At 36.0% G+C, this 13,041-nt stretch overlaps 1 protein-coding gene across 1 annotated transcript; it reads right to left on the bottom strand.

The window, feature by feature from the left end:
* Nucleotides 1-133: 133 nt before the first annotated feature.
* Nucleotides 134-13,041, bottom strand: ergic1 (endoplasmic reticulum-golgi intermediate compartment 1). The gene is made up of 10 exons (XM_035532041.1): nt 12,903-13,041; nt 8,101-8,162; nt 6,516-6,588; nt 5,704-5,802; nt 3,785-3,908; nt 3,145-3,249; nt 2,989-3,049; nt 2,065-2,165; nt 1,540-1,662; nt 134-1,221 (listed from the first exon to the last, which is right to left on the bottom strand). The coding sequence occupies exons 1-10, from the start codon at nt 12,920-12,922 to the stop codon at nt 1,114-1,116; spliced, it is 876 nt and encodes a 291-aa protein (XP_035387934.1). The 5' UTR covers nt 12,923-13,041; the 3' UTR covers nt 134-1,113.

Raw genomic sequence — 13,041 nt, 5'->3', positions numbered from 1 at the left:
CTGTGCTAAGCCTTTCTATTTGCATAAAATGTTTGTTTTTTTTGTTTAATTCTTAAGTTGGGGTCTCTGATTTTAGACTCTCTTCAAATGTTTCAGTTTGGATGTGTTGAAAAAGATACTTAATGAAATGAAATACTGGGTAGGAGTTATTTTTAATTGACCGTATTAGAGACATATGGCATATGTATTTGTACGACATCATTCAGGTTTGGAAACTCCACCTTCTGAAACCTCCTTTTCTTGTTTAACAAGCCTTACCAAAATCCTTAGTATGACTAACATGTGTAAGCCGTTTTGTTCTTGATACAGGTTGAGTGTGCAGCCTTTCAACCCAAACACTTAAAGCTGCCGAGGCTAAGCAAATCAAACCAGAGAAAGATGACCTTTACAGAGCAAATATTAAAAAAATCCTTTGCTTTATGAAAACACAGGAATAAATTCATTTAAACATAATAAGAAGTACAAGCATTTCCAAGGGTAAATTCATGACTAAAAAGCAATTGTTTCATTCTCCCTAACAAATCAATATCATCTTGAATAATTTTGCCCTTGCGGACTTTAAAGTGTTAAACTTTAAAACACTAAGACACACAATTCCAGCTGTCCAAGTAAATGAATAATTCGGTAATTCATATGATTAACAATCATCTGTAGTAGCAACTAACATAACACCTTCTCTTTTATCTTTGTGTAGTTAATCACACTCCTATCCATCCCATTTTATGTACCTAACTTATGTACAATTGACCTGTGGGACATACAATCTGTGTCTTTAACATACTTGTTATTAGTTACCAATGTTAAAAGACCTATTTAGAAAGAAGGAATTACCTGCAAGTAGTGCTTCTGTTGACCTTTTGTTCATACTCACTATAGCAGACTTTTTAGGATTTTTAAGATGAATTAAAATGCAAACATTTCAGCCAAATTACAAATGCTTTTTCTTAATTCCAATGATGTTTTGCTTCTGAACTTCTTAACAGATGTGCAAGATGTGCATTTCTCATGAAATGCAGACAAAATCTCTCTTAAAGGGGAAACCTGGGATCATACTGGAGCACAGTGGAAAGTCATCATGGTATAAATAAGATGCCTGGTAAATGAGTCAGATGCTCAGGACATCTTGCCTATCTGGATTTTCTTCCAGGCCTCAGAGGCCGTAAATATACAGGAGTCAATGATTCCTGCCACTGTGAACGTCCCACCAATAATGGCACAGATCTAACAACAAAGAAAAGGCTGAATATTAATGAAAAATAAAAACAGTTAATCTAGATTAATTATATACAAATGTGCTAGATTAGTATTTTTTCCAAATGTGAACTTGAAGCAAAATGTAACATAAAAGAACTGTAGAGGTTAGAAAAATATACTTAAGTCTAACTTTTCAACCACTATAAAAACTAAATGGGTTAGACCTAAAAAGGCAACAATACTAATGTGTTACTCATAACATATCCAGTAATATGACACTGCGTGTGTGTGTGTGTGTTTGTACATGCACACAAATGAGTGTGTGCTTGTGCCCTTAAGACTCACTGTTGTAATAAAACGATAGACGGGCTGCCTCCTTTCTGTATATTTTACTGTGATAGGACTTAGATCATAACGAAACCAAATAGCTGGGATGATTCGTCCTGTGTGACTGTACGCTACATACTCCTGCCAGGAAAGAATAACAGGTTACCATACAGTCCACCACCAATCTGGATTCATTTAGAAGATTCAGAGTGTAAGGTACAAAATGTGGTGCCATCAAACCATAATTCAGATCAAAAGTGCTTTGTATCTGTTGCTTTTTAATTATAAAAGTGATGTGGTTTTATAGTGAGCTGTAGCACATGCTCTCCCAGTCATGGATGTGTCTCAGGTTTCCAGGTTTCACTACTTTATAAAGAGAGACCTGTAAATCCAGGTTGTGCCTATAGTAACCACGGGTCATTATAGGAGCCCATAAATCAGCAGACTTGTTAAAAAAACATGCATATGTTTATAGACTTGCATTTTACAGCTGGTTTATATAAGGCACATCAGGATTAAATGGAGCTAAACATCATGGCTTACCTTGTTGGCCACAGTGTACTGGTAAGAGAATCTCTGCTTTCCTGACAAATCCTCATATACTGTAGGAACAATCTTGAGGATATAATCATGGGAGGCCAGAGCTGAGGGGAGGTGTGGGGTAAGATGTGGGAGTAGAGTTATTAAATTGCAAAAAAACAAGCATACCAGAGACACAAATAGACTATTGCATGAAAAAGCCACTCTAGGACCACTGCTAATCATGCCAACACAACTTACATATTTCACTATGTGAGAAAAATTAACTGATAACTATGAATGTTGTTATTCTAAGTTTGTATGTGTAAAAGGAAATAAATGTGAACTGCTTCTTCAGTTTTGACAGCACATCTGCTTATGAGCATCCACTAGACGTCACAACTTCACATGTAGTGTAGCTTCATATATGTCTGCTAACAGATCCTACTGGTGTATCTTAATGCATCATTCTATTGCTTTATTGCAATAGGAAATGCAAAAATTGTTAGGCTTCCTTTATTTGTCATTTATCTGTAGATGGTTCTCCAAAAAGAATTGTATTATTTGCCACCAACCTTAAACATGCAGTATTATTATAATTGTCATTCTCTAGCTATAACAGTGTTACGTGTTTATGGTTGGTGACATTTAAAATAATGTTTAGAAAACTATTTCCAGGACCAATATTTTATTAAACTGGGAAAAAAAACAAAAAACTTATGGGTGTGAAAAGATATTTGTGATGCTTCCATTGTTAGGCCTTTGAAGCATTTTAGATTACAAAATATGAAAAAACATTTAAAACCATTTTCCACATTTCCCATCTAGATGTGGTATGAATATTCCATGGAAGAGACAACACAGTCAGTTATTCCGTGCCATCATTTATGTTTGGCTAAAATGGCAAAAAGCTCAGGGTGCATGCAAAATGAAGATACGGTAACATACAATTGGACTCAAGTCTGTTGGCTCCAACAAGGGCATTGAAGGCTCCTTGGATGTGCTGCACCTGCAATTTCAAGCATATGTTTGCTTCTTGGTATGGTGGGCATGGTTTTTGACACAGTCTATGATCTGATGAATGATTATGTAAAGGTGAATGACCTGAAGCTTTTCCCCAAAGGTGAGCTTATGAATGATGTGAGTCATGTCAGGGTTCTGTGGCTGCGCCGTAGCACTGTGTGTGGAAACATGGAAGTTTCCAGGGACCTGGACAAAATGGAATATATAATGTATAGATACAGGCAAGCTGATTTAAGTCATTTAACAAGCTCTTCCCCAAAAGCTTTCAGGATGTGATCAGACCAGTGCATTTTGTCAATGTTTAACTTTCTGAAAAGTTCAATGGTCAATAATAACACGACTATTTTCCATTTTATAAAACACCATGGCATCTGTGGAAAAATATCAAAACAATGACTTTAAGAAGCTATTTAGAACATTAGCAGTAATTAGTCAGACCGTTATGCATTTTCATTAATAATTTCAACAGTTTGATTACTGGCAAAAAGGTGCTGTTTCCCAATTTGATGTAAAGCAGTCTTATTTCTTTGCGAACTACAGTTTGTGGAGTTATTTAAAGGATTTGTAAGGATGCTTCCAATTTGATGGGTTATTATTGTCCTGGGGTACAAAAATGCCATTTTACCCTCTTTTATGAAAACCATTAAATCCTTTTTGTGTAATTGTCACTTCTAAAGCCTCAGCATAGGGAAACACTGAAGAGTTGGGCCGAGTGTCTTACCTTATTAATGGTGAATTCGCCCTCGAATCGGCAGCCATAGCCATCGTTTAGGGGCACCTTCATGGAGTTATCTATGTGGCCCACTTCATGTCGCCCCATCTCATCCTGGATGTCAACCCCACCACTAAGAGTGAGAATAAAGAGAGTAAAGGTGAAAGATAAGACAATCTTTCGAGTTACAATCAACAACCAACAATCATATGATATATTCACAAATTTTCATATATTTGTTCATTTGATGCCAAAGTAGAAGGTGTTAATAACTTAAGAATCCAAACCCATTCAGACCATTACAACTATGGAGGCATATCTACAACACAATTAGATCTTTAACAAACAAAGCAAATGATGCCATCATATTGTTGATATAAGTCCCTGTCACTGTAATCCAGAGGATGAATACCAGTATTGCTACACTGGGTGCAGACTAGTTAAATTGAGTCTTGGTTAGTAAGTTCCGCAGAAATACAATAACACCACCTAGCTAAGGGGATAACAGGGGTATGACAGAGAAATGTTAACCATATGCTCTCAACATATCAAGTTCCAATACCCTGTTTCAACTGCTAAACGTGAGAGTTGCAGTTCAGACACTTGTGGCATAAATAAAAAATATATATAATAAATAAATGTGTGTTTCACCAAGACCACTCAAGCCAGGAAGAACACTTGGCATCCAGACAAATCAAAAACTAAATATACTTATCATCTAATAATATTTTAATTCCAGATTAGATAGATTTTTTAAAAACTACATTTGTTGTATTTACTGAAAGATTAATGTCACATTGGAAACCAAACTCTTTCTGCCGTTTATGCAGCCAAATCTAACAAACACACGAGGAAAAAAAACCTTTGAATTACTTCTTCCATTCAGCAATTTACCAATAGATGAAATGTGTGCACCTTATGATAGAGCCGAATTAGATGTTCGGTGCTGTTCGTCAAAATGCAACATTTAGAATAAAGACCAATTTAATCTGTGCCCCCACCCACCTTAATAATCATCATCATCACCTTATCACTAATAGCATGCAGCTCTGTAACAAAATCCTTACATACAGACCTCAACATTAATGGCACCTGGATATATATCATTAAAATTCAGTAAGATTTTATCTGAGAATCATACTTCCATATTTGATATTTTAAACTTACTTTGGCCATTACAGCATAATGTTATGGTTGCAAAGTGATTTTATAACTCATCACAAAAGTAATAAAGGGATTTCCTATTTTACAAGCCCTGTTTTTCATTGGTTGAATCTGTCCCTGGTCATAGTTTAGATACTGTGTAATGTGCTAGAAATACGCAATTATTCTCTAGACTGGCAGGGTTTAGAAAGCCTGTTCTACAGGCACATCAAGGATAACATCAGTTGTTCTGCTTTGACTCAGGACCCAGAAACCTTGTTTTTTTATTTACAGTCCAAGAATTTTGATCCTTTGGTTTTGGACTCAAAAGAATAGTGGCTGCAATTATCACCAGCTATTTGAGGATCTTTTGTTTTCAAAGAAAAGGAATTTAACATATAGATTGGCCACTGACAGTATGGTCAGCAACTGATGACATGCCAATTAAGAGTTTAGTTTTAGCATAAATGCAAATCTGATTGCCTACACCACACCAACATTTTAACACTAAAGGCAGTATTTTCATAAACATGTGAAAGTTCTGGACAGAGATGCTCCAATGTAATGAGCATAAACCTTGAAGGAAATTCTTGCAATAGGACAAATAAACTAAAACTATTGAGGCATGTGTGCTGGAAATCTTGGATTGTACCAATAAAATAAAATGTTAAATTCTGATTAAAAAGCAGCTGATACGGCATATCATATACAATGTTGGATGTGAAATAAAGGTTCTCTTATAAAATTAGAGAAAGCAAGAGTATTAATGTATTTTATGTAAATACTCACAATCACAATGTAAGTTTGGCAAACTGACGTTTAAACTCACATCAATCTTCCCTCCACTGTCTTTATCTGGGTCATCCACATACAGTTCATTCACTCTGTAAAAAAATGGATACATATGTCACACATTGGGTACATCTTTAGTTTATTAGCAATTACGCAACTTCACACTCTTTCAGTAAAAGTTGATTTCATTTATTAAGATCACAATGTACAAGGGAGATTATGCAATACATAAGTTTAAAAGAGCATTGTGGCATTAATGATGCCTACCATAAAATCTGTTCTGGATATAATTTGAAAAAGTTAGAAAAAGGTGTTCTTCTCATTGACAGAAGGAACTGTTTTCAAAAAATTTTGCCTGAGACAAAACTGCTAAATGACAGATGAGGACAAACTACATCAGTGGCAACGTGGTCACTTCCTCTGTCACCTCTCCTCTACTAAACGAATGAAAAGAAAGCTGATACAAGAGGCCAGCAGATGACATCCTGTGTGAAGCTCAGCTTGGCTTGTCATAAAGGTCATAAACACTGGAGTAGCAACCATATACCATGTCCATGCATTTTTCCACAAGGACTACTCTATTTCACAGCATTACATTTACTGTTTAACACAAAAAACCTCTACTTCTATATAATTTTCTGCTTGCATTAAAGTCTTTACCTATAGTGGTTACAAACAGTATCCATATATATGTATATCAAGCCATTGCTACTGCAACCCGGATGAGTCATAAGTAGTAGTTGTCCTAAATGCTTCATATTATGTGTCACAATGTAAGTTAGAAGAAAATAGCAGCAATACATACATTTCTGTGGCTATGAATCCTGTCAGCTCAGAGAGAAAGAGGAAGAGCATGAAAACACAGCAGCAGATCGAGACTGCAGGGAAAGGGAAAGCCAAAGTTCAGGAGCACACCCAAGCACAACAGTCATAACACCATGATAATGAGCTATAAATACAGTAAACACAGAAAAGAGTAGCCCAAAATAACCAACTTAATTATTTTATTTTTTAAAGCTGCACTTTATGTGCATATAACTAGTTGCATATAACTATTTAAGTTGCATATAACTATTTGTGTATTTCTACTTTTCACCAGATGTAACGTTACCTCAGGTCATCTCGCATGCAGATCTGACCTTCCTATAATGCTCTGACTTTATTCTAGCAGCTTTCTTTTTTTGCCTTTCGCTCAGAGGTGCCTTTTTCTCACCCTGCCTATTGTTCTTGGAATTACTTATGAATATATATCAGGCCATTGATTTGACATGTACATGTTGTTTATTCAAAAGATCCAGAAACACTGTTGGATTACATCATGCCACAAGTCTAAAATTGAATGGTTGGCCCGTCATGGCCCTTGAACATGTAAGCTGTCATGTGACCAAATGACTAAGGGGAAAAAAACACTTGAGCAAGCAGATATAGTAAAGCATGTTTACATGGAGACGGTCTCCATTGACTCATGATCACATGACTATGGCAACAACATTACGCCCTAGTGTGTGGTTTCTTCCAGTTTACACAAGTTAATGTTTAGCTACAGCACAAACAACAGGGAGTGTCGCTATGTCACATATGCCACCAATTTAGGTTCAACACAGGATACATCATTTAGACCTTCATTTAGAGAGGGAAAAACTGGTAATAAAAGTTGGTAACTGGATAAATACATAGTGTGATCCATTATCCAATCTGATAAATTAAGGATGAAAATTAATTACTTTAGGAAGCTACTTGAACTTTCCTAGCAAAATCAAACCTTTCAAGTCATCTTAACCAAATTATAAGTACATAATGCTTCCAGGCTCTAAAACCGGTTAGGAGTTAAAGATTTAGACCTGGGGTGGGTTAGGTTGTATGACTTAACCAATTTCAGTTCATATGACTAAAGGCTAATCCACCTGAAAGCACTCCATTAATAGAACAGGCTATGGGAATCCACTGTGGATAACCACAGTGTAGTCATACCACTGTGGAATGCCACAATGAATCTCCACCCTCACAAGCCAAAGTGCAGGGCCTGTGATTATTTAAAGCTAGCACAATTCAAGACCTGCCACCTCATGAGAGTTGAAACCATGAGCATACAGGGTGGATGCAGCTGAGAATCTGAGAAATAGTTACATGTAGTTTAGTACAAGCAGCTAATGATCAAGCAGCTAATGATCAATCTGGGGTGAAAATCTGCGGGTTATACTGTGTATGACTATGTATGTGACGAATAAACCAAACTTGAAACTTGAACTTGAAACTTGAAAATCACATACTACTGGAACAGATGAAAAAGTAAATGATAACATACAAGAAAAAAGGCAAAAAAGCCAGACACCAATTGTAAAGGCAGAGTCTGGACATACTGGCAGGAACATGGATCAAACATTACTCACTGAAGGCTCCAGTATATGTGGGCTGGGTGAGATCTTTAGGTACCTTCCTGTAGATATCAAACCTAAAAGGAAGAGCAAGGAGAAGCGGTGAGAAAGAGGAAAGAACAGTCAGCGGAAGCACAAGGAGAGAAAAAGTAAACACAGCAAGTAAGTGCAAAGGTACACTCTGTTCCCAGTATGTCAAGAGCTATGACAGTAGTGCTCAGGAATGTTAACTATGACTGTGGACTATGAGAAGCTCAGCTGCGGCACTACACCACTTCCTCCACACTCTAGACCCATCTTGCAACCTCTACACAAGGTTTAACCCTTCCCCCATCCAGTTCTCATAACAGTGTGACAAAGGTCATAGGGAAGGCTGTCAACAACAAATGGATTTCCCTTTCTTAACTAAAAGAAACTAAACCACTCCATGTGCCCTGCCCCTTTGCAAAGTAAACTTTTTAATTGCAACTGCCCTGCACATTTCACAAAGCAATTTTGTGAACAGAAAAAAAAATTAGAGCAGATGCTCAAATTACAAACCTTGCATCACCAAGCTAAACAACACAAGGTTTAATGTAGTTAAATAATAAATCTGCATGATACTACTTTGAAAGTTTTTAAAACTTTTTAGGTTTTTGTTTCTCTTTTTATTAATAATCTTATATTAACATTACACTGGTCTTAGAATGTGTATCATTTGTAGCCTAAATTACATGTTGAGATCAGATGCTAGCTGTCAGTACATGGCTTTATATAATTTTTATTTATACTTACATTTGTAAGTACATTTTCACTTGTACATCAAGCTGCAGTTAAATTAGGGTTCATGAGTGGTATTACTGGCAAGTGTACAGCTCTCTGACAAGCACTGCTACTAAACCAACTCAAAAACATTCTTGAAATAAATGTTATCTGTGATATAAGTGTTATCACAATCTCTAAACCAAGGTCATATTCCTTAGGAATGTTTATACTTATCCCTTGAATGTCTCAGTACACAATGAGCTCCCTCTGATATTGGTTAAAAAGAAAGAAAAAAGGACATTATACTCTAAAACAGATGATAAAGTTTTGAACATTTTCTAAAAGGTCTACATCAAATAAGCTATTGTAGGGAAAAAGCAAAAGCACTCATACTCACACATGGTCAAGAACAATGTCAACATTATATATGAATGCATTATTTCAAAATTAGAATGACTGCATGGAACAAAGCAGACAAGATTCAGCCTGATTTTGCAATTATCATTTCATTCTTGAAGATGTTTATCAGCTAATACTCCACATAGTTCTTGTTTTCGCCCTTTATCTCAGTCAAAATGGCATTTAAAAATATAATTAGTCTGGCTTTCACTCTCAATGTGTGGATAATATAATCTTCCACTGAAGAGAAAGCTCGGGCATTGCCTTTTTTAGGCGCTCTCTTGAGCTGCGCTACTCCGCAGCCAAACTTCTCTGCCTGTGGAGCCTGCAGGCCTTTTTCGGCATCAGAGTCCCAGCCATGGCCCAGCCCACATTCTCGTCATCAGCCCTGTAAAAACACAAACATCTGGGAACATTTCTTCCACTGAGCACTACCCATGAAAATCAAGGCTGACGCATTACAAGCAGGGCTGAGCTGGGGGCAACTTCCTGTTGTATAAAATTTCCAATTTTTCTTTGTACCCTGACCAGTATTTATTACCATTGCATTATTAAAATATGTGTAAGCTTAAAGTCAAAGTCAAATGTATTTATATAGTGCCTTTTATAACACAAGCAGCTATACAAATGTTTGGGTCCAGATCCCTAATGAGCAAGCCAGAGGAAACTGGCAAAAAAACAAACAAAAAAAAAAACCTTGGCTTGCCCGAGGTTTCATTGGTAGTTCCACCTAGGGAGGTTATTATTGTGAACTCTCTCTGTCTCTGAACACACTAGGAATCCCATGTCTTGTCTACACAAGCCAAGCCCAGATTCCTGGGTTTGTTAGTTAGCTAAGTGAAGGCCTGGGGGGGGGGGGTACAGGATTAAAGACTGTCATAGACTAGTTTACCAAAGGTTTTAGTTTGATCGATTGTGTAATGCTTTGATTTATTAAAGGACTCACAGAACATTCATCTGGTAGTGGCAGATGTTGGATGTTCACAGCATATCAAGAAACACAGGTTAAAAGGCTTATTTGCATATTGTAGCTTTCTGTGAAATCAGTACTGACAAAGACTCATACAGTATTTAACAAACAATGTCTTGTGCATCCCGACTTCAAGACAACAAGTACAGTCTACAGATTACACTTCCTTTCCTGGATCCCTTCTATTAAACTAAGCCACCACATCAATGATGCAAGCATCGTTAAGTCATGAATGTTTAAATAGAGCCTATAACCCTCCGATTTGTAGCTATTCAAATTGACATATTTCTCTGAATTTTTCCTGTCTAAGAAAATAGAACACATGACTCTGTTTGCTCAGTGATTAGAGTGTTTGCACTAAGTGTTAGGGAGTCTAACACTTAGTCTTTTTATTACATTCAAAAGAGACAAGTGTACAATGTATTTTACAGACCCCATCCAACTGCCTATTCTCAAAAGTAACTATTTACTTTCATTTCACCTTTTTCACCCTCAGAAGTAGTAATAGTAGTCATTTTTCACTCCACATCGTAATACCCTTGACATTATGAGTCATGCTTTAGGTCATTTCTTGATGCTGTAACAAAACCATGGGCAATTAGCAAAAATAAGCACAAGAAGACTTCCTGGGGTTATATTGAAGTACACTGTGTACCATTATGAGCATATGTTGCATATTTGCCTTTGACTCTGTTAAAGAAGGGTTTTTATTTCCTGATTTATTACAAGAAATGTATATTCCAAATTATTCTCAAGTATTTTGGGCAAGAAACTAATGACCCGAGTTTCAATTATAAGGCAATCTGAAAAGTCCATGGAGAGTTTTAATTTTAAATAAGCTGTTAGTGAGCCACTTACACGGCAATAAAAGGATGCTATTAACGTTGTCAGAATTTCTTTTGGAAACAGAAAACATCTTGATGAGCAAATATGAAGGAGGGTGTAGGTAAATACAGTAACTGTTGCTGTTAGTTAATGTATGTCATGTCTTATTCTTTACTCCCAAAAAATATTCAAGAAACTCTACATTTATGGAATTTAGCAGACACTCTTATCCAGAGCAATTCACAAAAGTACTTTGTCATTTACTCATAGAATACATCCTAGCCAGTACAGTAGGTTAGAGACCAATACGCCAATGATCTAGAAAACTGTAGAAATACATGGATCAATGCTGATGCATAGAAGTACAAAAAAGTACAAAATACAGACACTCTCTTAGACAATGCTAAGTGCAATAAAAATATACACAACCACACACACACAAACACACACACACAAGTTGGAAAGTTAGTGTGACTATTGATTACCAACATGACACCATCTTTTTAAAAGACAAAAATGAATACAGGTTGGACATTAACTCATTATTCTGCAGACTAAATAACTATTGCTTATACTTTCAGAACATTTAATTGGTGCTTTAAAATTAAAAATAGAATAGTCTACAAGAAAAACAGAGTATCCCTTATCTTTGATTTACAGAAAACATTCCAGAAATACAGTAAACAGTTCATAAGTCAAAGTGCCCACTGTTTTAAGTGACATGATATAGCTCATACAGCTGTACATAGTAGAATACAACAAATATAAAGATTTAAGAGAGCGAGAGAGAGGGTGTGTGCGAGAGCAAGTGAGAACATTCACATTTTTTTATTACAACTAATTTTTAAAAGATTGTGGGGTGGGGGGGGGGGTCGTCCTTGGAAACATATTTCCCACAGATACAGGGAGAGAAATATAGTATGCATTTATGTCACTTTATAATTTTGAGTAAGATACAAATTTCGATTCCTATTTGTTGCCCATTATTGTATTACCATCAAATCTAATATATCCTATGTGAATAATTATCATATCATCAATATAAATTTTGAAAAAATACATTTTTAAAAAAAGAAAAGAAAAAATAGTTTGGTTAGGTCTATAATTTTTTCCACCATGCACTCTGAAAACTTTTCTGCATTCTGTATATTACATATTGACTGTAGAAATATAAGACAGGATTACAGCAGTATATCAACATAAATATGTAAGGTGGCAGCCTATGGAGGTCTTAACAATGCAAGTTCTTTGTTTTCTGCATAACTACTAATCAATAAATTGAATTCAACTGATTTTTGCTCAGTAGCCAGATCTTCTCTAGATTGATTTTTAAAAGCGTCTGTGATACGGATTTCTGTTTTTCGCCATTATTTCTAATTATTAGATTATTATTTGTATATAATATTGTATATTATAGTTGCACATTATATTACACAAATAGCTATAGGTTACAGTTATGCATCGTGATTACATGCAATGTATCCAATGTACCCTAATGCAGAAGTCTATTTGAGAAGACGCCGAATGAAAGGACATACAAATATTGTTATCTACACAGTCCATGTTAATCCATATAAATGGATGAACCTAGGCAAATTAGCATTGTAGCAGCTCAATTTGGCTCTGTCTCTTGAGAATTTCAGTGAAGCGTTAATTACTGAGAAGGCTGGACCCCATAAAAGAAGGGATTCAGTTTAAGCATGCAGATGAAAAATCGGTCTTTTAAATTGCTTCATTATCCGAAGCGATATTTTTGCCACACCGCTAGCTAGTGGCTCTTATAGCATAAAATAGATATCGGAAGCCATGCTTGAGTTATACACCACAGAAAACAAACACACTCAACAAGATAGCTAGCATCCTCTATATTTTTACTCACCTCCGTACATCGAAAGTCATGGTGTTTACACTTTTATATCAGCAAAACATTAACCGGGACCAACAGAATACCACTTCAATCTTGTGCTTGGAGCCTACCGGGAGTCTCTGCCAGGGTGACGTCTGCTATGGACGCTTTG

The sequence above is a fragment of the Electrophorus electricus genome, chromosome 12 (assembly GCF_013358815.1).
Source record: "Electrophorus electricus isolate fEleEle1 chromosome 12, fEleEle1.pri, whole genome shotgun sequence".
NCBI classification, from domain to species: Eukaryota; Metazoa; Chordata; class Actinopteri; order Gymnotiformes; family Gymnotidae; genus Electrophorus; species Electrophorus electricus.
This window is presented reverse-complemented; position numbering and strand designations above follow the sequence as displayed.

Coding starts and splice junctions, on each gene's coding strand:
- ergic1 (XM_035532041.1), bottom strand. CDS start 12,922: ATGACTTTCGATGTACGGAG. Junction 6,589..8,100: donor CACATATACTGGAGCCTTCA/GTGAGTAATGTT, acceptor CTTTCCCTGCAG/TCTCGATCTGCTGCTGTGTT. Junction 3,250..3,784: donor GCGAATTCACCATTAATAAG/GTAAGACACTCG, acceptor CATTTTGTCCAG/GTCCCTGGAAACTTCCATGT.